This window comes from Capra hircus, chromosome 9, assembly GCF_001704415.2.
Source record: "Capra hircus breed San Clemente chromosome 9, ASM170441v1, whole genome shotgun sequence".
In the NCBI taxonomy this organism is placed as follows: domain Eukaryota; kingdom Metazoa; phylum Chordata; class Mammalia; order Artiodactyla; family Bovidae; genus Capra; species Capra hircus.
Genome location: NC_030816.1, coordinates 61,947,455 through 61,972,550, shown reverse-complemented (window position 1 = coordinate 61,972,550; position 25,096 = coordinate 61,947,455). Strand labels below are relative to the sequence as shown.

At 36.9% G+C, this 25,096-nt stretch overlaps 1 protein-coding gene across 1 annotated transcript in view; it reads right to left on the bottom strand.

Annotated features, from left to right (window-relative positions):
• The window catches only part of PEX7 (peroxisomal biogenesis factor 7), a 74,613-nt gene that overhangs the window by 21,526 nt on the left and 27,991 nt on the right, over positions 1–25,096 (bottom strand). Inside the window, exons 7-8 of the mRNA XM_005684804.3 lie at positions 24,978–25,091; positions 22,607–22,662 (exon numbers count right to left, since the gene is read on the bottom strand). Coding sequence (XP_005684861.2) covers positions 22,607–22,662; positions 24,978–25,091 — 170 coding nt within the window. The remainder of the gene's footprint in view (positions 1–22,606; positions 22,663–24,977; positions 25,092–25,096) is intronic.

Here is a 25,096-nt window from a genome sequence, read left to right as displayed (position 1 = left end):
TGCTCTTGGAAATTTCAAAAGGAAATTCATCCTTGGGAATTCACATTACCTGAAGAGCATCCTCAACATTCCTTAAGGAAACACAGAGATGTTTCATGGGTTCTTCCTCATGAGTCAATAGCATCACACCAAACGGTGGTTTAGCAGAATCCCTCTATGGGAAGGTCATTTAATCCAGGTATCAGCTCTCTGACTTCATTTGAGATTTAGACTTTTTTTTTCAGTAGAATGAATTAAATACAAACCATAAAAAATGGTTTTAGAATTGTTTTTAAAGATAATCAGAAAAGGAGTACGTCAAGGCTGTATATTGTCACCGTGCTTATTTAACTTATATGCAGAGTACATCATGAGAAACACTGGGCTGGAGGAAGCACAAGCTGGAATCAAGATTGCCGGGAGAAGTATCAATAACCTCAGATATGAAGATAACACCACCCTTATGGCAGAAAGTGAAGAACTAAAGAGCCTCCTGATGAAAGTGAAAGAAGAGAGTGAAAAAGTTGGCTTTACGCTCAACATGTAGAAAACTAAGATCATGGCATCTGGTCCCATCACTTCATGGGAAACAGATGCGGAAACAGTGGAAACAGTGGCTGACTTTACTTTTTTGGGGGGCTCCAAAATCACTGCAGATGGTGACTGCAGCCATGAAATTAAAAGACGCTTACTCCTTGGAAGAAAAGTTATGACCAACCTAGACAGCATATCCAAAAGCAGAGACATTACTTTGTCAACAAAGGTCTGTCTAGTCAAGGCTATGGTTTTTCCAGTATTCATGTATGGATGTGCGAGTTGGACTGTAAAGAAAGCTGAGCAGCGAAGAATTGATGCTTTTGAACTGTGTTGTTGGAGAAGATGCTTGAGAGTCCCTTGGACTGCAAGGAGATCCAACCAGTCCATCCTAAAGGAGATCAGTCCTGGGTGTTCACTGGAAGAACTGATGTTGAAGCTGCAACTCCAGCACTTTGGCCACCTCATGCGAAGAGCTGACTCATTAGAGAAGACCCTGATGCTGGGAAAGATTGAGGGCAGGAGGAGAAGGGGACGACAGAGGATGAGATGGTTGGATGGCATCACTGACTCAATGGACATGGGTTTGGGTGAACTCCGGGAGTTGCTGATGGACAGGGAGGCCTGGCGTGCTGAGGTTCTTGGGGTTGCAAAGAGTCAGACACGACTGAGCAATTGAGCTAAACATGGATTTGTTTATACCCTCCTAAGGAGTTTCTGGAAAACAGTTTTTATTGTTCTTTTGTTATTTTAAGCCAGTTAAAGGATAAGGCAGCACTAAGGACAAGACAGGTGGCCTTAAGAAAATTTGGTTACTAATAAGGGCATGTGTGTGAAACCATCCAACTTTAGCTTGAACAAGTGTGACAGAGAAAGTCACACATGCAGGAGGGCTGAAATTCTACTCAAAAAGTCAGTTTGAATTTGCTCTAATACACAGTTTAATGGGCGGTCATGGCCCCATCCAGTTTCACACCACAGATTCATACCATCCTAATTTTAACATAGGAGAAACTATCAAGTATTACTGTGCATTTTGCAAAACCCTTATGAAACAAAATGCATGCTAACAGTCTAAGGTTACTATTTGGTGAAAGGTGGGCTAGTCTAGTGAATGTCATAATAGCATTATTGACTATTACACCATTTCACAGCTCCAATGTAATTATGAAATTATGTAACATATAAAGTGTATATTATGGTACAAAAACAATGAGACAGTCATTCCTAGCAGAATGGCTGACTAGGTGCCTAGACCAATATTCCTACTGAAAAAACCCCCAAATCCTACATAATACAGGAAAACAAACAAACACCAGAAAAACTTCATAAAAGCATCAGCAAGGAACACTCAGGTAAAAACCATGTGAACAGTGAAACCCAGAAATGGATGTGGAACAATGAAGCCAGTTTTTGCCTTTAGAGGATCTGCTAAATAGAGAGAACCCAAGCTTCAGATTTAATTAATATTAATGATTTTCACCTAATTAAAATGTCTTAACAAAAACATCAAGTTGAATACAGTAAACTGCAGAAGCTAAATCGGTTGAGAAAACCAAAAGCAGAACAATGTGACTATACACTATAATTTGTTTCTTAATCGCTAATGGCTCTTTCAATAAACAACAGAAAGAAATGTATTTTTCTTCATTCCCACCCGCCAATGGCAACCACTGTTAACAGTTTGATATGTATATACTGCCAGAATTCTGTCTCCATTCTGTTGCAACAGGAAGGGGTGGCCTGTAAGGAGGAGGTGAGCTTTTCTCCAGGTTTTCTTCAATTGCAATGGAGGGAGTGGACAAGTTCTCTTCCTGCAGTCTTCCTCTGGACTCTAGGGCTCCAGAAGTTCTATACATCTCAGGACTTTCATATGCCTATCATGGCAGTAAAATTGGCTCCTTCTAATTGGGAGAAGTCAGGCCACATGTATCATTAAGTGGTCAAGTAAGACATATTATTTTTAAGTGAAATGTTTGTTTTGGTCTAGCACACATACTACTTGGTGCCTTTTTGTCTCTTTGCTGATGAAATCACTGACTCATGGGAAGTAAATACACTTGAAAGGCCTCCAACGATTAAAAATATTACAGAACTGTAGGAACATTTTTCATTTAAACTGGAGATGGAAAAAGAAAAATTCATCATAGTACAATGTCTGGGTTGAGTTTCTTTTCGCCTCTGACTACAGTTCATGAACACAGCAAACATGTAATACTGTGTCTAAACAAAACATCAAAATTATTTCAAAAATTAAGCCAAAATTACTTTTTACTTCATTTAAATGTAATGTGAAATCTCTATACTAATGCTTTTGAAATTTAGCCTATAGGTGAGTTCAGCAGGTTTAAAATATTTTTCAAAGTTCTTTCTTTTCCTTTTCTGTTTTCAACTTTGGAGTTATTAACTCTTTGTCTTTCCTAACTTCAAGAAAAAGATGGGGAAATGCTTTGGCAACTTTTCAGTGTCTTATATGTACATTAGTTTTAATTAATTAGTAATTAGTTAATTATGAGGCTTTTGTTTTCGAACTGCTCATAATTTAATTTTTTAGGGATCAGAGGACCGACCACTCATGGTCTTCTCATGTTTTTAAAAGTTTAAGCAAACTGCACCATTATGAGTCCCTCTGTTTGCACTGTTGGGACTAGCAGACTCTAGAGTGATGAGCAAAAATGTCACAACAGCTTCTTTCCTCATTATTTAATTACTTATTTATTCAACAATTTGTAAGTCCTAGAATATGCCAGGTACAAGCACAAGAAGCAAGAGAGCTGACCTCAGACTTCCCGCAGCTCATTGTCCAGTGGGATAGACTGACATAAAAAAAAAAGTCACAAAAACACAAGTGTAATTGCAATTGACAAGTACCCCCAAAAGACAATGAAGAAGGATGTAAGAATGAACTCACGAGTAAAGTGACCCTGAGCTGAAATCTGAAGGTTGAGGAGATAGCCAGGTGGAAAGCAGAAAAAGCAGCTTGGATTTAAGGTGCTAGCAGTGATGATGAAGAAAGGCTGGTAGGATGGAAATAAATTTAGGCGGAATTAATAGGTCAGAAGAAATCAAGACTGACTCCCATGTTTCTGGCTTCCAGCATAATACTTACAATGCTTCCGCTATACATTTATTTACAGACCTATTGTCCTCTAGTGGGGATTCCCTGGTACCTCAGCTGGTAAAGAATCCGTCTATAATGCAGGAGACCCCAGTTCGATTCCTGGGTTGGGAAGATCCCCTGGAGAAGGGACAGGCCAACTCCAGTGTTCTTGGGCTTCCCTGGTAGCTCAGATGGTCAAGAATCTGCCTGCAATGTGGGAGACCTCGGTTTGATCCCTGGGTTGGGAAGATCCCTTGGAAGAGGGCATGGCAACCCACTCCAGTATTCTTGTCTGGAGAATCCCCATGGACAGAGGAGCCTGGCGGGCTACAATCCATGGAGTCACAAAGAGTCGGATTGTGACTAAGCACAGCACATTTTCCTCTAGTAGCCTCCTTGAATTCAGGGACAGTATCCTATTTGTATCTCTTGCATGTATAAAAATGTCTGTCTCACACAAGGACACCCGAAGAATGTTTCATGAATGGATGAATAAAAAAATTAAGTGAGGATATAAAGGACAAGATAGAGAAACAATAAAGGCCAACTTCACAAATAAGGTAACGTTTAAATCACCTTTAGACCTGGTTCCCAAATGATAGACCAAAAACTCCTTATACCAGACATTCAAAAAATACACACTTCCCAGCTTTGTTGAAGAATTTTTTCCTGAAAATTCTGAGTGGATCAGAAATGAACCCAGAAAGCTTTCCCCAGGAAATGCTGATGCTCAACCAACTAGGTTTGGGAATCACCATCCAAAGCAGTACTCTTAAGCTTAACTTATTTCAAGATACCAATGTGACAAATTCCCATTAGAAACAGCAGCGATCTTAGGCAGAAAGGGAGGCTAATAGGGCAGTGGTTCTCAACCCTGACTACTGGAATCAACTGAGAAACTTAACTCATCCAAGGTGCACCTCAGGTACTGGAAGGTGCAAACATTCTCCAGGTGATTATAATGTACAGTACAGGTGGAGAACCTCATGAGAACCGTTATTTTGAGAAATAGTCCCTTTATATTGAAGCTAGCTCAAGATGGTTTCTGTTTCACACTTGCATGCAAGCACACACTCATGCAAGCACGGGCACACACACACACAAACACAGAATCTAATAGCGGAGAAAGAAAAGGGATGCTACTGAATTTTGTTTTATTCTCTGTATTGTCTTCCTCTATTTCTTTGCATTCTCTATATAGTTCAATCTATTAGGTCAAATCTCTAAGAATTCAATTTTAGAACACTTAGTGCTGGCACATTCTAGACTAGGGTTTCAGGACAGATCTCAAGGGTGAATTATTTATCCCTGAGTCCTCCGGGAACAGAGTAAACTACTAACAGCTGACAGGTAGCAAGTACCCCATTGTTCAAAATAAAGACTTGATACGCATGCAAATAACTAACAGAAGAAAACACTGAGGTTCTCTGCTCTATAACCCTTTTCTTAAAAATGATAATTGCACAGATTAGAGTCCATTACTTCTGCAAGGTTCAGGACAAAGAGCAGATGCTTCCTGATGCACCTCCTCGACCTTTCACCTCAGGGGCAATCACTTTAAATTCTTTTAGCTGTTTCTTCTGATATTTTATTCCATATTTCTAAATAATACACACACAGAAATCACTGATTATTTTCATTTTTATATTTTTATCTTTTGACTTCCTACTATGGAAGATGAGGCAAAGCAACATCTACATTAGATGTTGTACAAATATACACAACAAAATCCAGTCAGTTGCCTTTCTGATACTGCACAACAGAATTTTTAAATTATAATGCAAATTAACTGACAAAAATCCATAAATTTTCTCTTGGAACTAATCAGCACAATTCAAAGTTCAAAGCGGTGACTTCTACCGTATTAAGCTAAGGCTTAACATTCCTCACTCCTTTTAGATCTATTTCTTCATGCACTTGCATTAGGTTATGAATTAGACATGGATTTGGTGATTCTTACAGAAAAATGTTAGTAATAAATAATTCTGAAAAATGTTCTGCAGTTGTGAATCAAGGTACTTAAAATCCGAAGTCTTACAAGTTTTTTTTCTAATATGTTGTTTCATTTTATAGGAAATTATTTTCATTTTTTCACCCAGCATTTAACTACCAAATTTATGCTTCACTTCATCAAAAGATCTTTCCAGTACGACAATAATTACCTTAAGAATTTTCTAATTTAAACAAGTCAAATGGAAAAAATCTTTGGGAACATACTAATAAGCTCGAGAGTTACTGGTTTATACCTACAAATATCTTAACCATTAGGTATATAAAGCTTAAAGAGAAATAACAGTAAAGTGCATATTATAATTAACTGTAGAAAAAGACAAAAATATATTTCTGTAACTTCAGTTAACAATCAGGATACCAATAAAAGATTCCAAATTTGTTCAATAGTAAAATTTTGCAATCAAGTCATTAGTGACTAAGCATACACACATTAAACACAAGAGAACAGCAAGTTTTCTCCTTGATAAATATCATTTTTTTAATCACAGTATGACTTTCTACTTTAAATTCAGTTTTATGAATTACTACTTAAAACACAAAGTGAAAACCTAATTTATATACAACTGCTTGCAGGCTCTTAAGGTCAGAGTGACCAAAGGATATCATAAATTTTCATATAATTTAAATTCGCTTGTATTTATAAACAATTATGTTAGTATATCCACGCCCCAGATGCCAGGGACAAAATGAAGAAAGAGATGAGTCCTACCCTGTAATCAGACAACATGCTTTACTAACACAAAATATATTCAGTACTAAAATATCCTTGCAAGAATTAAAGAAATATGTGAATGCAAATATTCTCATTATTAAAAAAGCAAACCAGAGACGACTACATTAAGATGCTTTCTTAACACCAGGGATGAAGTTTAGTGAACCTCTGTCACAAAGCAAAAAATGTGATGAATGATGAGAGTTACAAGCATATTTACACCTAAGAGCTCTGAAAGGCATGAACACTCAACAACTCTGATCATTTTAAGAATCTGTTCCGACAAACCAACACTTAGCATCCGATGGTTAGCCACACCAGTTCTTGCGGTTGGAGTAACAAATGTAGAGGAACTAAAAGCAACTGTCTGAAAAAGATGAAGTAAAATGATCACGTGAAGCTGCACAGGCGTTCACGTTCAGCTCCTCACATTTCTCATCTATTTACTTTGACTGACCTTTTTTTTGTGAGTAAGGGGGACTGGGTAAAGTTGAAATGAAAGGTTTGTGAGACAGAGTACATATTCAGCTATACTATCTGTTTGCTTTGGCTGACCTTTTTTTTATGGGGAAGGGGAAGAAAGAGAAGTATCTGCTTGTGGAAATCTCTGTGCTAATAATCATAAGGATCAAAAAAGAAGGCTGTCATGCACACCAAAGTTAAGACACTTACTGTATAAAGGCAAATCCCCGGCGAGTCAATGTGACAAAGATAAAAAGTATTTCTGCGTCTGCTGCTTTGTTAGGCTTTTAAATTTACTACAATTCACCTAAAGGCCATTTTCACGCTTACGCAACATAATAAAGCTATTTATCTTATTTTACAATTAAACATTATAATTATCACATTTATTAGAAGGTATTGATAAGAAACATTTTCAGAATTTTATTTTATATGATCAAACTGCTTATTTTTCTCTCAAATGTTTTTATTTTGAATTACCAACCCACAGAAAAAGTCAAATAATATATATTGAATATCCATATACTCTTCATCGAGATTCACCAGTTAAGATTTTGCCACATTTGCTTTTTCTCCCTCTACACATATGCATATAAAATAATATCTCTGCTGAACTATCTAAAAATAAACTACAGACATCATGAGGGCTTCCCTGATAGCTCAGTTGGTAAAGAATCCGCCTGCAATGTAGGAGACCCTGGATCAATTCCTGGGTCAGAAAGATCCACTCAAGAAGGGATAGGCTACCCACCCCAGTATTCTGGCCTGGAGAATTCCAGGGACTGTATAGTCCATGGGGTCACAAAGAGATGGACACAACTGAGCAACTTTCACAGACATCAGGATTTGAGTGTTTCTGTGATTCTGCTAGTTTTTAACAATTTTGATCAGAAATAAAAGAACCCTAGACTTACAAGAAATTTTCAGGTATCAAGTAATATAAAAAGACTGGAAATAGAAGGTCTAGGTTCAAGTTTGGGTCTATTTCTTGCCACCTATGTGACATCAGTCAGTCTTCCCATCTGAGTCAACTGTCTTCTGGATAAATGGGCACACCCTCACAGTAGTGTTGTGTGAAAATACTTAAAATGTAAGAACAGATACAGATGTGGAAGGATTTTTGGCATTTAAAGACTTAGCTACTCTTGGCCCTACCCCACTCAAAAATCGGAGCACTTTTGACACTGGAAGAAGGGGAGGCAACTCATAACTGTAAGGACTATCATGACCACTGTAGGACCTTTTGCATGGTTACTGCCAACCAAACGCCGGTAGTGTCGCCCACCACTGCCACAAAATCAATTATGTCCCCACTAAGAATTAATAAAGGTGTAACTGCAGAGTGTAAATATAACTAGGAAAACATGCACAGTAACCCTCAGGCCCTATTACCTCCATGGGAGGGTTAGAATGTTCTTCTGAAAGCCCAGGGAGACAATATGAAAGTTCTAGAAATCTAAGAAGCACTGCAAAATATTCTGCCCAGGGGGCAGAAAGCCACTGAAAGGAAAGGAGGTAGAGAATGCTTGAGTAAAAGTTAATCTGGTGTATACCCTTCCTTTTCAGGTATTTTTCAATGAAAAGGTATATACATTGGGTTGGCCAACCCGGTAATTACAGAAGTTTTTAAAAGTCAACAATTATTAAGACAGCAATCATGGAGGTCTAGGGCCAGCCCCTGTGGAGTGTACTGGCTTGTGAGAGCTGGTGTGCATGTCTCTTCTTGACCCGAAGTTTACCGACATCATGTCATACTGGTAGCTTGACCCTGCCAGAGGGGTGTACTTACACCACTGAACTCCTACTTCAAACCCTAGAAATCAGGCTCCCCCGCTCACCTAGAGAGCTGGCTGTTAAGCATCTATCACCACACCACTGGTCAGCCCTTCCTATGTTCTATGCTGAATAATAAATTGTTAATAAACTCAAATGCTGTCATTACCAGGTCTACACAAAAGAGAAGCACAGATTAAAAATACTATTACCTTGTACATATATATTTAGAACTCAAGGCTAGAACTCTGAATTTAAAAGTTATGTACCAGAGAACACACTGGCAAGTTTCACACTGTTTCACTGGAAACCGAACTCCAGGGATGCAGAGGACCACCAAAGGCCAGGGTGAGCCTGACTGTGTAGCCATGAAACAAAGATTATTACCTTACCCTTGAAGACTAGACCTGGAATCGGCCCCAACCCCATACAGATGCTCTTCTGTCACCATCCACTCAATACTAATAATGACTATAGTAGCAAAAACTTATATAGTGTCTGCTATGTGCCAGCATTTGTGTGTATCAACTCATCTAATCCTCACAACAATCTTAACGTTGTAGGTACTATCACAATCTCCAGTTTACAGATGTTCACACTTCCACAGGAATTAAAGAGCAATCTGGCTAACCACATAGGAGTTAGTCCGTGGTCCTAACTCCTGTGTTACCTGGGAACGTGCCAACCTGCAGTTAGTCTATTCAATGTATAGTTGGTCTATTCAAATATATCTTTCACTACCCCACATCTGTTTTTGTGACTACACATCTCCCACTATGCCAACACAACTGACATGCTTCAGGTTACTTTGTGCGCTTCTATTTCTCTTTAAGTCTTTGCTTTTATCATTTCCTCAGCAAGATAGCCCAAACTATTTATTACAATAGCTGGCAGATAACAGCCATTTTGTAAAATATGCCTAAATTTTAAAAGCACAGCTGTACCATTTTATATCCAAAAAGGAGCTTAACAGTTCAGTTGGAAACATTAAAATTGCTGGTACGGGCAAACAGTTTCATATAAGCTGTGGATAACTACAGTCTGAAAACACTGGAATTAAAATTCACTTCAAATTTTTCTTGCAAAAAGATTCTAAATCCAAAAAAGTCTAAAAAAACCCCCATGCTGTTTTATTGTTATCAAAGTGCACTGATTTTACAATGTTTTAAAAGTTAGAATATTTATAAAACTATCCTGAAACAGAACAGTGTTACTCTGTTTTAGACTAATAATTTTAGCTTTATCAATTTATGAAAGTTATATCTTTATCTGAGAAGTATTTCTTATATACATGGAAGAGACAAAACGTCCTTCCTAATGAAGAAACATAATTATAGCAGCTTTTACTTTTGCTTGGATTAATATGTATCTACTTTGTTGATTTCTGCCTGTGTTTATGAAATGATCTATAGGTGTAAAACCAAATACTAGCATTTAGAACTCAAACCATACTTATGTGTGGCTGGTACAGCAAACATGTCTGGGCAGAAAAAGCAGTAACCTAATGGAGAGTATATCAGAAGAAAGATAACAGACTAACATCGATGATGATAACATTCATAAAAGAATGTAAATAATTCACTATTAAATATATTTTAAAATTAAGTACTATTCTGAGTGAAGTTTAGAAAGAACCAATGTGCATTTCAATAGAATATATTGCCTATCAGCTGAAGGGAGTTCTGATATTTTTTCCAAAAGATTGGAGCTTTTATTTAACCTAAACTATGCTAAATAATTTCAAATCTATGTTATACATTACTTTTTTAGATCTTTATTAGATAATTGATGCAACATAATGAGCTACTCTACAGGTAAAGAAAGGACTTAAAACTTTTCCCAGTTAGATATGATAATCTACCCACATAAAAAATATAGAACTTGAATTTTATAAAACTAAAATATCTGCCATAGCATCAGTTTTGATATAATGCCCACCATATAAACTGTTTTAAAAGCTTAAAAACTGAACAAAATATAAATTTACAAGTAAATGAAAACATATATTTGAAAAGTCTATGTTAGAGAAACTAGCCACACAGAATCTACAGTGCTATCTGTAAAATTGCCAGTGCTAAAAACTAAACAGGTGACTGCTCATCTTATATCTTTTTTTGTTGTTGTTTTAAAATAATTTTTCTGTCACTAAAAATATTATCGATCCAGTGAGATTTAAAATTCTTCAGAGGATAAATTTAACCTATAGCACATGGAGTAAAAATCTACCCAAAATGCACCTTTCCTGACCTTTCCAATGAGTGGTCACCACTCACAAGTAACGAGAGACAAAAGTCAAACAACGAATTAGTACAATTAAAAGTCATATTTTCAACATGTGTTGAGAGTTACAAATGTGCATACATATATACATACATTCAAAACTGAAAAGTTTTTCAAATGATTTTTTTTTCTATTCATTTTCCTTTGCATAAGGAAGTCTTTGATAACCCCATATTGGAATATATGATTAGTAGCCTCTAGTTACATCTTGTATGAAGATGGAATGGTAGTAGCTATGCAAGCAGGCTAAGTTGCTTCAGTCGCGGTCTGACTCTGCAATCCTATGGACTATAGATGGCCAGGTGCCTCTGTCCAGGCAAGAATATTGGGATGGGGTGCCAGTTCTTCTAAAATTATATGTTAAAATTAAAATCCTATTTCTGGAAGAAAAATGATTTTGTCTCTATATACTGCCAGTGAAGAAACTGGGTTTAAATGTTTTTCTTTACTCCACTTCAGATTGGGAAAGTGTTTCTCAATTTTACGGAAAAAAAGGAGAACTCCAGGGTTTAGACCTGACTAGGGCTACTGTTCTCAATAACTGAGACAAACAACGTAGAGGAATATGCACACCTTGCAGAGTGAAGGAAGTGGAGAAATAAAGAACGAGATGCCTGTGTGGACACTCTGGTGCCTGCATCCAGCAGAGTGCTGAAGAAGCGGGCCCGAGCTGGGCAAGAGGCCAGGGCTGGGCAAGGCGGGTGGGCAGTATCAGCGTGAATGCATATGTAGAAGTATACTGAGCCAGAGTTCACCAAGTTTAAAGGGGAGAGAAAGAGATTCCATGATGAAGTACAGAAAGGAAGGGCTGGGGAGGATGAGAAAATAAAAACAAAAAAGAAGACCATGGAATCCCTAAGGTAAGGAGTTTTAAGAAGGAAAGCCTGATCTACAATTTGAAATACAGCAACAAGGTCCAGTACGACAAGTGCTGACGAGCGGACTGGATATGGTATTATTGAGGTCACTGATGCTTCTGCCAGAGCAATTTCAGTAAAGAAGTGGGGCTAAGCCAGCTTTAGGCTTAGGAGTAAACGGACTCATTGCCCTAAGTGCGCAGGACTATAAGCTTTCAAGGATCTACAAGAATGTCTGAGAGCTGACAATTAAAATCAATTTTTAATTAAGTACATATAAATTTAACATTATTAATTGTTAAGTATTGTATTTAAACATTTCATTCCATTTAAAAACAATTTTTATGTTGGATTTTTATTTCACAAAAATTCCTAAGTAAGCATAATGATGGCCAAGAAATCATAATCCATCACAAGTAAGCCACTTATTGCAAGATGACTTCAAAAGCCAAAGCATAAAAATCTTTCAAGATAATTAGCCCTGTTGAATCAGTGATGTGGATCCATTTTATAGATTCAAATGAGATAGGGTAAGTAAGACCTCCAAGCAGAGCATCCTAGGACTGCAGACCTTTTGTGGCCTTGGTGACTGGAGCCTCAGGGGACTCTAAAGCTTGGCTAGGGCTTCCCAGGTGGCTCAGTGGTAAAAAAAAAAAAAAAATGTCTGACGCAGGATACAGCATGCTTGGGGCTGGTGCATGGGGATGACCCACAGAGATGTTATGGGGAGGGAGGTGGGAGGGGAGTTCATGTTTGGGAACGCATGTAAGAATTAAAGATTTTAAAATTAAAAAAATAAAAAACTAATGACATGTAAAAAAAATAAAAAATAAATAAATAAATAAAATCTGCCTGCCAACACAGAAGACACGGGTTCAATCCCTGATTTGGGAAGATCCCCTGGAGAAAGAAATGGCAACACTAGTATTTTTGCCTGGGAAATTCCAGAGACAAAGGAGTCGGCAGGGCTACAGTCCATGGAGTTGCAAAAAGTCGGACACAACTTTAGCAACTATAAACAACAACAAAGCTTGGCTAAGAAGGGAAGAGAACTTAAAGGAAAATACAGGCTATAGGAAGAAGTTACAGGCTGAGGAGAAAGTCAGTAGAGAGTTGCAGACTGATGATACAACACAAAGAAGGCATTTAATGGAAAAAAGTGCTGAAGGACATAGAAGTGTATGGGATTAAAACCGCTCATGTGCACAGGTTCTGATTAGCACAGAAGAAATGGATAGGTACAGATTTAGATAAATTTACTGGTTTGCAGTGAAAATTAGGGCTTCCCTGGTGGCTCAGACGGCAAAGAACCCGCCTGCCAATACAGGAGACATGAGAGACATGGGTTTGATCCCTGGGTTGGGAAGATCCCCTGGAGGAGGGCATGGCAACCCACTCCAGAATTCTTGCCTGAAGAATCCCCATGGACAGAAGAGCCTGGCGGGCTACAGTCCATGGGGTCACAAAGAGTCAGACACATGGGGTCACAAACAGTCGACTGAATGACTGAGCACAGCACAGAAAAAATTAAGATAATTTGTGTTTGAGCCCTACAATTAGTTTTTTTTAAAGAGAGAGATAAGGTGGTTTGCTGAAAGTGCAGGGAATAGGGCAGAGGAGGTAACTTAAGAAGAGAAGTAAAGATTGGAAACCCAAATAAAGAATTAGCACAGTATTTTCATGTCCTTCTATGCAATTCTTCAATAACTTTGCAAGCTTGTGAGGACATTCCATTTTCATAGTAAAGAAACCTAAACTCTAGTTATACAGACAAAATTGCCTGTTTTAAGTCTTTTTCAACTATGTTAAAGATCTCACATTACCTAATTATGATCACAATCTTGCCAAATGTTTACCAGTGATGTTTTTGATCTTGCAGTATGTCACAGAACCAAGACCTAGCCATCCCTCTCTCCCCAGAAGCACTGAACATCTATCCCCCAATCTCTAGTCCTGCTCAGGATTCAGAAAAAAAGCAAAGCCTAATTCTTAAAAGTGGAGAGAAAAAAGAATCTATAAAAGTAGTGAAGCACTATGAAATACACCTGAAGCTAATACAATATTATAAATCAACTATACTTCAATTAAAAAGTGGAGGGAAGACTCTGTGCCACAAAACTGCAATGATTTCTGAGCATAGTTAGGTACCTACAAGATTTTGGAGTACTGCAGTTTGCACTCAAAAGCCCAGTCTGGACAAATATTCCTGAGATAAACCTACATCAACAAAAGTGAGGCATCTCCCAACTGTGTGTTTAGGGATGCTTAAGTATATACATAAAACAGGGAGTGGTCAGTAAAATTAAGATCATAATGACAATTCTGAAAAGCAAGAACAGGTAGTCTCCAGATTTTCCCCTTTAATTAGAAAAGGTCCGTGAAATGGATTTAAGAGGTCCAAAGATTAATGCCCCCACTTCAGTTTTCAAGGCTTTGGCAATCAGCTTCAAACTCCAGAAGAGATTCTGAAATCCAAGAACTGGATTCTATATTTAGAAATCTCTTCTGAGCCTACAAGTGACACTATGTAAGAGAGAAGATTCCAAGCTCACTCTTTGTCTTGTTTAGCCTACCTGGATCTCACATTACGTAGGCCGCCCACGTGTGGTTGACATCCTCGCCTGCAGTTTCTCTGACATACTACATGCTCCGAGGTCTCTTCTTGTTTTGGGTAACCTATTCCGTTCTTCCTTCTAACATTAATTCCCTCCTAGAGATTGTCTGGTTTGTCCTTCTTTCTCTGAACTTATCTCCCTTTGATTGATGCATTCTTCTGGACTAAACTATCTAAGTTAATGGCCTTCAAATCCATACTTACAGCCCTCACCTCTAGTCAATGACCTAGCTCTACAGATGCAGTCTGGAAGAGCTTGCAGCGGGGGCTGAACAACTGATAGGTTTTCCTCCTGTCTGCCATGTTGCCATTTTTTGGCTCCCATGCTAAAAATTCTATAACCACTCCATACTATTTTATACAGACTATTACATTAAAAAATTGGTCACAGTACCCTTTTAATTGAGAGATGGAAGATTTAGTGTGATTATACTCCCCAGTGTGTCTGCCTGCTTGTATTGGATCAGTCCAAAAAAACTGAGTTAGGCCATGTAATTCCTCCTCAGGCATTGTTGTAATTTATTCTATTAGAATTACATTCCACACAAACAAAGTTACATAGCTTCTGCCATATCAAATACTGACTTAGAAGTAAAGGAGAAAGGAATACTGGGTAGTTGAAGTAATGAGGCCATGTAAATCCAAACCTCTTAGTGTATCCTCACAAAAACCAATACAGAACAGCAAAAAGAACAACTAAAACTCAGGCCTTTAACAAATCCCAACTTGTAATTACATGTAAAAAAAATAAAAACAGAATCTTAGTGTGCATTCTCCCATGTTCTAGATCTAACTAAGCTTTATTGAACAGCAAGGGGAATTTAGGAAAAACTGAATAGAACAGAGAAGAGCTAGGATCAGGTCAAAAACTGATTTAAAGCTACCACCACAAAGAGAAAGCCCATCCTATGAGACAAAGCTTAGCATAGAACAGAGTACAGATTTTAAAGTGCACAGGACACAAGGTAATAGTTTAAAGGGAAAAGAAGACTAAAAGGAAAGAAAGCTACCAGTCCTAAAGCATCAATCCTGTACACAGATATGCAGAAACATACAAAGTCTTACTCTATTGTTAAAAAAAAAAAAAATTTTTAATTGATGTCATAAACTCAAACAATTCACCTGAGAAAAGATCACCTCAAAAAAATAAATAGCAAAGTGTAAGAAAACTAATATAACATTCTAAATGGAATTAATATCTCCAAACAAGCATTTGGAGACACAAAGAAAAACTTGACCTAGATTAGTATATCACAATAAGAGTTATATTTGATCTTTACCTGTAGTTCCTGGCACAGAGCTCCTAAAACCCCTGGAAATTCCTGAATAAAGGAAGTGAAGTGAAGTTGCTCAGTAGTGCACAACTCTGCGATCCCATTGACTGTAGCCCACCAGGCTCCTCCATCCATGGCATTTTCCAGGTAAAAGTACTGGAATGGGCTGCCATTTCCTTCTCCAGCGGATCTTCCTAACCCAGGGATGGAACCCAGGTCTTCAGCATTGCAGGCAGATGTTTTAACCTCTGAGCCACCAGGGAAGCTCGAACAAAGGAATGTATTTGTTATTTTTAAGGACTCCCTCTGGAGTACACCTGAGATTATGCTAATAAGGCGACTTAAGATGGAGTCCTTACATAGTCTCATGTGACTAAAGGGATGGGATTTTCAGCCCCATCCACTGAATACCCAGAGAAGAGGAAGGGCTGGAAATAAAGTTCTATAAATCTATCGAACAAGCTTTGATGAGCTTACTGTTAAAAGTATTGGCAAGGATGGGAACCACAGTGCATCACTGATGGGAATGCAAATTGGTGTAGCCACTATGGAAAACAGTAGAGAGATTCCTCAAAAATTTTTAAATAGAATACCATATGATCGAACAATTTCAGTTCTGGATTTTTATCTGAAGGAAACAAAAACATTAACATGAAAAGATATATGTATCCCCATGTTCCTCTCAGCATTATTTACAATAGTCAAAATATGGAAACAACCAAAGTTTCCATCAACAGATGAAAGGATAAAGAAATTGTGACATATGAATACAATGGAATATTATTCAGCCATAAGAGAAGAATGAAATTATGCCAACTGCAACCATATAGATAAACAAAAACAAAACAAGCTTACAGACACAGAGAATAGAGATTAGTGGTTGCCAGAGGCAGGAGATATGAGAATTGAATGAACAGTTTTGTGTTTTTTTCCCTTCAAATGTAAATAAAATAAAGGGAATAAAAGCACTACAAAACTTATAAAACCAAAGGCAACCACTGAAACAAAGCAAAAAAAACTTATCTAAATATAATTTTTTAAATAAAAGAGCAAAAAATCAAAATACAACATAAAATATATCACATACAGGAACAATAAACAGAACATAAGACACAATAATCATCATAAAATACAACAGACTTGCCACCAAATGTATTTTTATCAAGAAATATGAATAAGTTAAAGCTTCCCTGGTGGATCAGTTGGTAAAGAATCTGCCTGCAATGCAGGAGACACATTTGATTCCTGGGTGGGGAAGATCTCCTGGAGAAGGAAGGAAATGGCAACCAACTCCAGTATTCTTGCCTGGAAAATACCATGGACAGAGGAGCCTGGCAGGCTAGAGTCCATGGGGTCACAAACAGCTAGACATGAGTAAGCAAAAAACTAAACTTGCATATTACAATAAAAAAGATTTTTTATTTACTTCACTGAGCAAAACCCAAATATATGCTCTATACGAGAGCCATACCAAAAACAACATGGATCAAAAAAAAAAATTAAAAGTATAGAAAAAGGTATCTGGAAGATGGAAACAACATGAAAGCAGGAGTAATGATATCAATAAGAGATAAAGTGTAATTAAAACTAAAAGCAATTAACTGTGTCAAAGTCAGACTCTCTTTTATGTTAAAAGTTTCAGTTCACTAAATGTATATTATAAATATTTATGCACCAAATATACAGCATATGCCTTTATGAAATCAAAACTAGAATAGATTCAGGGAGGCATAGATAGAGGCCCACTGATAATAGGATTTTTTAATATTCCACTCTTGGTACAAAACAGATTAAGTGAACTAAGAATAAGAAAGGATACAGATGATCCAAATAACATAATTACTTAGTAGAGCTTATGGTTATAAGGTGGCACTAGTGGTAAAGAACCCGCTTGCCAATGCAGGAGATATAAGAGACGTGGTATCAATCCCTGGGTCAGGAAGATGCCCTGGAGGAGGGCATGGCAACCCACTCCAGTATTCTTGCCCAGAAAATCCCATGGATAGAGAAGCCTGGCGGGCCACAGTCGTTAAGGTCACAAAGAGTCAGACACAACTCAAGCAACTTAGCACGCCCATATGCATAGTTATATATTTAACTTTACAAAGTGAAAGCAGAGATTAAACCTTCTCAAATGCATATGTAACATTTAAAAATTTGACCTTTTATTAGGTTCTCCCCCATAAAACAGAATGACTAAAAAACAGTATTCTCTGATCACAATGCAATAAAACTAGAAATTACTCATAAATTTTCAAAAGTTAAAAAGTATTCTCATATGGAAATTACATAACTTCCTTCTAAACAACTCTTGGAAGAAACATCAAACACAAATAGAAGTGACATATTTTTTAACAATAATGAAAATATTATGTATCAGAATTCATGGGTTACAATGAAATAAAAACTAGAAGAAAATTCATAGTCTTAAATAGTTTATTAACAAGATGAAAGAATTAAAATAAGTAAATTCCCAGTTCAAAACGTGGAAAAAGAACAAAATAAGCCAAAAGAAAGTACCAAGAAGGAAATAAAGGCAATAATTGATGAGGTACTGAATAGAAAAACATTAGTTCTCACTAACAAATCAAAATTTAGTATGCTTAAGAAAAAAATAACAAAATAAACATACCATTAGATAAGTTAAAGTAGAAATCACAAATATATACAAAATCAAAAATAATAAGAGAGAAATACCACTGAATCAGAAGAAATTTAAAAGTCATGACACTATAGACATTTGTATAAATAAATGTGAAAACCCATAAGCAGAGGATAATTTTCTAAACTGATCAATCACATTAGAGGCAGAAAGTTTAAAGAGAAAAATTCCCATAGAAGAAATTAAGTTATCAAGAAGTACTCCACAAAAAGACCCATGCCCAGATGGTTTCACAAAGAAAGTCTATCAAAGCTGCAAAAACCAAATATCCTCTATATTGCAAAAACTGTTCAGAAGATGTAGAAAAACTTACATCTCTACATAAACCCTGTGTGGTGTGGGTCCAGAATTAGGGTTATGATTAGAGATATGCATATGTTAGAGACACATATAGGCCAAAATCACCTCTGAATATTGATGTAAAAGCTCTAAATAAAGTATTAGCAGACAAAATCCAACAAAATATCTTGTTCTATGTGTAAGATAATGATATACAAAGAATAGGAGCGATTTAGTCTAAGAATGCAAGACTGATTTGATCCATTAATAAAACAAATCATACGAATAGCTCAAAAAAGAAAAATCATGATCATCTCCATAGATGCTGAAAAAGCCTTCAACAAATCTTAAGACTCATTCCTGATTCTAAAAAAAACACTCAACAAAACAAGCATCGATAAATATTTCTTAGCATGATAAATATACACTTAGTTTTAAAGTCAGCATCCTTCTTTAAACAGGGAAACATTAGAGGCACTTTTACTAAACACATGAATTAAGACATTCTCTGTAACATTTGTCCTCCCTGATAGCTCAGTTGGTAAAGAATCTGCCTGCAATGCAGGAGACCCAGATTCAATTCCTGGGTGGGGAAGATCCGCTGGAGAAGGGATAGGCTACCCACTCCAGTATTCTTGGGCTTCCTTTGTGGCTCAGCTGGTAAAGAATCCACCTGCAATGTGGGAGACCTGGGTTCGATCCCTGGGTTGGGAAGATATCCTGGAGAAGGGAACGGCTACCCACTCCAATATTCCAGCTTGGAGAATTCCATGGTATAGTCCATGGATTGCAAAGAGTCAGACACGACTGAGCAACTTTCACTTTCACTTCACTTCAGTTCAGTCGCTCGTCGGGTCCGACTCTTTGTGACTCCATGAACGGCAGCACGCCAGGTCTCTCTGTCCATCACTAACTCCTGGAGTTTACCCAAACTCATGTCCATTGAGTTGGTGATGCCACCCAACCATCTCATTTTCTGTCGTCCCCTTCTCCTCCCGTGTTCAATCCTTCCCAGCATCAGAGTCTTTTCCAATGAGTCAGTTCTTCTCATCAGGTGGCTAAAGTATTGGAGTTTCCGCTTCAACATCAGTCCTTCCAATGAATATTCAGGACCTGATTTCCTTTAGGATGGACTGGTTGTATCTCACTGCAGTCCAAGGGGCTCTCAAGAGTCTTCTCCAACACCACAGTTCAAAAGCATCAATTCTTCAGTGCTCAGCTTTCTTTACAGTCCAGTTCTCACATCTATGCATGACTACTGGAAGAACCAGAGCTTTGACTAGATGGACCTCTGTTGGCAAAGTAATGTCTCTGCTTTTTAATATACTGTCTAGGTTGGTCATAACTTTTCTTCCAAGGAATAAGCGTCTTTCAGTTTCATGGCTGCAGTCACCATCTGCAGTGATTTTGGAGCCCAAAAAAATAAAGTCTGACACTGTTTCCACTATTTCCTCATCTATTTGCCATGAAGTGATGGGACTGGATGCCATGATCTTAGTTTTCTGAATGTTGAGCTTTAAACCAACTTCTTCACTCTACTCTTTCATTTTCATCAAGAGGCTCTTTATAGTTCACTTTCTGCCATAAGGGTGGTGTCATCTGCATATCTGAGGTTATTGATATTTTTCCCAGCAATCTTGATTCCAGCATGTGCTTCATCCATCCAAATGCTTCATCATGAGCGTTTTTCATGATGTACTCTGCACATAAGTTAAATAGGCACAGTGACAATATATAGCCTTGACATACTCCTTTTCCTATTTGGAACCAGTCTGTTGTTCTATGTCCAGTTCTAACTGTTGCTTCTTGACCCGCATACAGATTTCTCAAGAGGCAGGTCAAGTGGTCTGCTATTCCCATCTCTTGAAGAATTTTCCACAGTTTGTTGTGATCCACACACTCAAAGGCTTTGGCACAGTCAATAAAGCATAAGTAGATGTTTCTCTGGAACTCTCTTGCTTTTTCGATGATTCAACTGATGTTGGCAGTTTGATCTGTGGTTCCTCTGCCTTTTCTAAAACCAGCTTGAATATCTGGAAGCTCACAGTTCACGTATTGCTGAAGCCTGGCTTGCAGAATTTTGAGTATTACTTTGCTAGCATGTGAGATGAGTGCAATTGTGCAGTAGTTTGAATATTCTTTTTCATTGCCTTTCTTTGGGATTGGAATGAAAACTGACCCTTTCTAGTCCTGTGACCATTGCTGAGTTTTCCAAATTTGCTGGCATATTGAGTGCAGCACTTTCACAGCATCATCTTTTAGGATTTGAAGTAGCACAACTGGAATTCCATCACCTTCATTAGCTTTGTTCATAGTGACGCTTTCTAAGGCCCACTTGACTTCACATTCCAGGATGTCTGGCTCTAGGTGAGTGATCATACCATCGTGATTATCTGAGTTATGAAGATCTTTTTTGTATAGTTCTTCTGTGTATTCTTGCCACCTCTTCTTAGTATCTTCTGCTTCTGTTAGGTCCGTACCATTTCTGTCCTTTATTGTGCCCATCTTTGCATGAATTGTTCCTCTGGTATCTTTAATTTTCTTGAAGAGATCTCTAGTCTTTCCCATTTTTTGTTTTCCTCTATTTCTTTGCACTGATCAGTGAGGAAGGCTTTCTTATCTCTTCTTGCTGTTTGTTGGAACTCTGCATTCAAATGGTATATCTTTCCTTTTCTCCTTTACCTTTCACTTCTCTTCTATTCACAGCTATTTCTAAGCCCACCTCAGACAACCATTTTGCCTTTTTGTATTTCTTTTCCTTGAGGATGGTCTTGATCCCTGCCTCCTATACAATGTCACGAACCTCGGTCCATAGTTCATCAGGCACTCTATCAGATCTACTCCCTTGAATCCTTTTGTCACCTCCACTGTATAATCATAAGGGATTTAATTTAGGACCAACCTGAATGGTCTAGTTGTTTTCCCTATTTTCTTCAATATATGTCTGAATTTCACTTCACTATAACACTATTTAACATTGTAATATAGGCATCTGTCAGGGCAATCAGAGACATCAATTAGGGGCATCAGAACTTGAAGATGTAAAACTATATTTATAGATGTTATGATCATGAACTTGGAAACCTCTGAAGAATCAATGATCCTTAGATGGTAGAGAAACAGGCACTCTCAAACACTATTCCTTGGAATGGAATACTCCTCATGGGTAGGAATATAAAACAAATATATAACAAAACAGAAGATACATATTTATATCATTACCTTTTAATTTAGCAATCCCACTTCTGGGAATATATTCTGAAGCTAATTCTCTAGTGATGTGAACATACTCACATACAAGGTTATTATTCATTGTGGCACTGTTATTTATAAAATACTTGAAACAAGTTAAATATCCATATATAGGAGAATAACTGAATAAAATATAGTATATGTACATAAAGGAGTTATTATGCAGAATGAAAAAAATCTTTATGAACTGATACAAAGTGATTTCCAAACTACTTTCCTAGAATTCTAGAATAGCAAGTAAGTAAAAATGTTGTAAATAATAAAAATCAGGAGTTGTAAATCTGGAAAAGGAAAAAAAGTAGAATGAACCCTGTGTGGTGTGGGATCAGAACTGGGGCTATGATTAGAGATACATATATACATATTCATACATAGATACACATGTATACACACATACATACAGTCATCCACAAACATACATACAGTCATGTTGTTTTTTTATATCAATTTTAGCCATAAGATTTATATAATTATAAATAAGCAAATAAGATTTCACAACTTTTGAAATCTAAATTTAAAAAGGTACTAGCTAGTCAGTCTATGGCACAGGAAGATATTACTTTAGGAAGAACAGTCAGGAAAAAAGACTTAAATAGAAAGATCAAGCAAATCTTTAAATAATAAAGAATTCATTCATCCATGTGACTAGATTATAAAAACAGGAAAATATAATATTAATTTCAGTAGAAAATATTCTCATATCTCCAGCTCAGATTATTTTTATATTAGCAAAATAAACATGTCCTTAATAAAAGTTATAAAGATGCAGATGGTACTTGGTATTTTACAATGAAACATATCAAAAACCACTGTACCTTACAGTAAAATCATAGGAACAAGAGGCCAGCACAGAAGCATGAAATGGTGAAAACTACAAAAGAAAACAAAAAAGTCAATTTTGAGGTTAACTGTAATTGTAACATGGTACTTCATAAGATCATTCCCATGAACTTTATTACAATGTCTAGACAGGACTGTCAGAAATACAGACACTATTATATGTCAAATAGATAACTAATAAGGACCTACTATATAGCACAGAGAACTCTACTCAATACTCTGTAATGGCATATATGGGAAGAGAATCTAAAAAAAGAATGGATATATGTATATGTATAACTGATTCACTTTGTTGTACACGTGAAACTAACACAACATTGTAACTCAACTATATTCCAATAAAAAAAATTTTTTAAGTAGTTTTTCCAAACCTTATTATGGTTTAATTCAAGGCAAAAATCTTTTAGTCTTTTAAGTATCACCACCTACAGGAAAAATGGTTGTTTTTACATTCTTCAAAGAAAGTCATTTCTCAAGCTTTTAAAATCTTATTTAAAATTAAATATTCCCTAAATGTTGCTATTCTGGAAAAATTAAGCACAATTTCATATTGGCTATCCAAAATTAACTTCTACAAATCTAAAGGACATAAGTGTATGATGATTCACACATATAATTATCTAATGAACCAATCTTGTAAATATATTTTATGACTGCTATTAGGCACAAGCATCAAACATTTAAATGTTAAAAGTTTTAAAATAATTTTTATGCTATTTGTATATCACATCTAATGAAAGTGATATCAAGGTCAAAAATTGCAAATTTTAAGGACAGGTAATATACAAGTATTAATATACATCTTTTAACTGGCTGCCCACTGTAATTTTATTTCCTCAGCGTTTTTCTTACCAGTACTTTAAATGTTTATATACACATATATACTTACATTTGAATGTTCTTCACAGTTTGCAAAACATTTTCATTATTTCACCCTATTTCATTCTCAGAAGAACTATGAAGTATATATAGAAAACATTTTTTAACTACCAAAACTTGTGTGCCATTAAAAAAATAATCTGGGCACTGGGTCTTATATTTTGAGTTATAACCAGAAAAATTTTAAATATTAACTGCGACTTAGAATTTTTAAAATAGGGATAACAGAACAATCTTAATTAAAAGATCAAAAAGGTACTTATCTGTAATGTAAAAAAACAAAAATGAAATTGGGAGATGTCCCTTAATAAGATGCTTTCCACAGTGACTTAGCAAAATTTACCTAAATAAAAGCTGGGAAGGACTTCCCTGGTGGTTCAGTGCTTAAGAATCCACTTGCCAACACAGGAAACATGTTTGAACCCTGGTCCAGGAGGCTACCCACAGGCAACGAAGCCTACTCACAGGCTCTACCGAGCCTGCACTCTACAGCCCATTGGTCCATAAGAAGAGGAGCCACCACAATGAGACATCCCCGCCTGCCGTAACTAGAGAAGTCCTCCGTGGGGTAACAAAGACCCTACTACACACAGACACACACACACACACAGACACACACACACACACACACCAGCTGGACATCCCTGCCTGCCGTAACTAGAGAAGTCCCCCGTGGGGTAACAAAGACCCTACACACACACAGACACACATACACACACACACACACACACACACACAGACACAGACACACACACACACACCCAGCTGGACATCCCCGCCTGCCGTAACTAGAGAAGGCCCCCGTGGGGTAACAAAGACCCTATACACCCACACCCACACACCCACACCCACAAACACACACACCCCAGCTGGATATCCCCGCCTGCCGTAACTAGAGAAGGCCCCCGTGGAGTAACAAAGACCCTACACACCAAAAAAAAGCTGGAAAACTAACATTAGTCACTTTATAACCTGACAAATTCAGGAGAGGCAGAAGAAAAAAGTTATCTCTACTATTCACAAAGTGGAAATTTTTCTATACTCTATAACTTTTGTGAACATTCATATATATAATCATGTTAGGGAAAAGAAAGAATTAACCACCTCTCTGTACAAGTTTCAACAAAATAAACTTGTCCACTGAATGAAAAATTATAAAGACTCTAACACTAAAACTAAATTACTATCAAGTTTTAAAAGAAATAGTAGCATGGGGATGACAGAATGAGAAAAACATTTTTATTCACTCCTGAGTACCACCTGACTATATTGTTATAAGTCACTCAATAATCATTCCAGTATTTTACCTAATTTTAGCTTTCAATGTTTATTACCATCACTGGGTAACAAAACATGAAAAAAAAAAAAAGACTCAATAACCCCATCCCTTAAACACCTTTTAAATGTACTTCATTGACTGTATTTATCTTTTTGTTCTGCGTAGAAAAAGAAAAGATAAAAACTTACTTTCACTCTCCTAATAGCGTAAGTGTGACCGAGAAGTTCAAACACAGGTTGTCGTACATTCCTCAAGTCCCAGCCTCTCAAACTACAATCAACCGCCCCCGTCACCACCAAATTCTGCA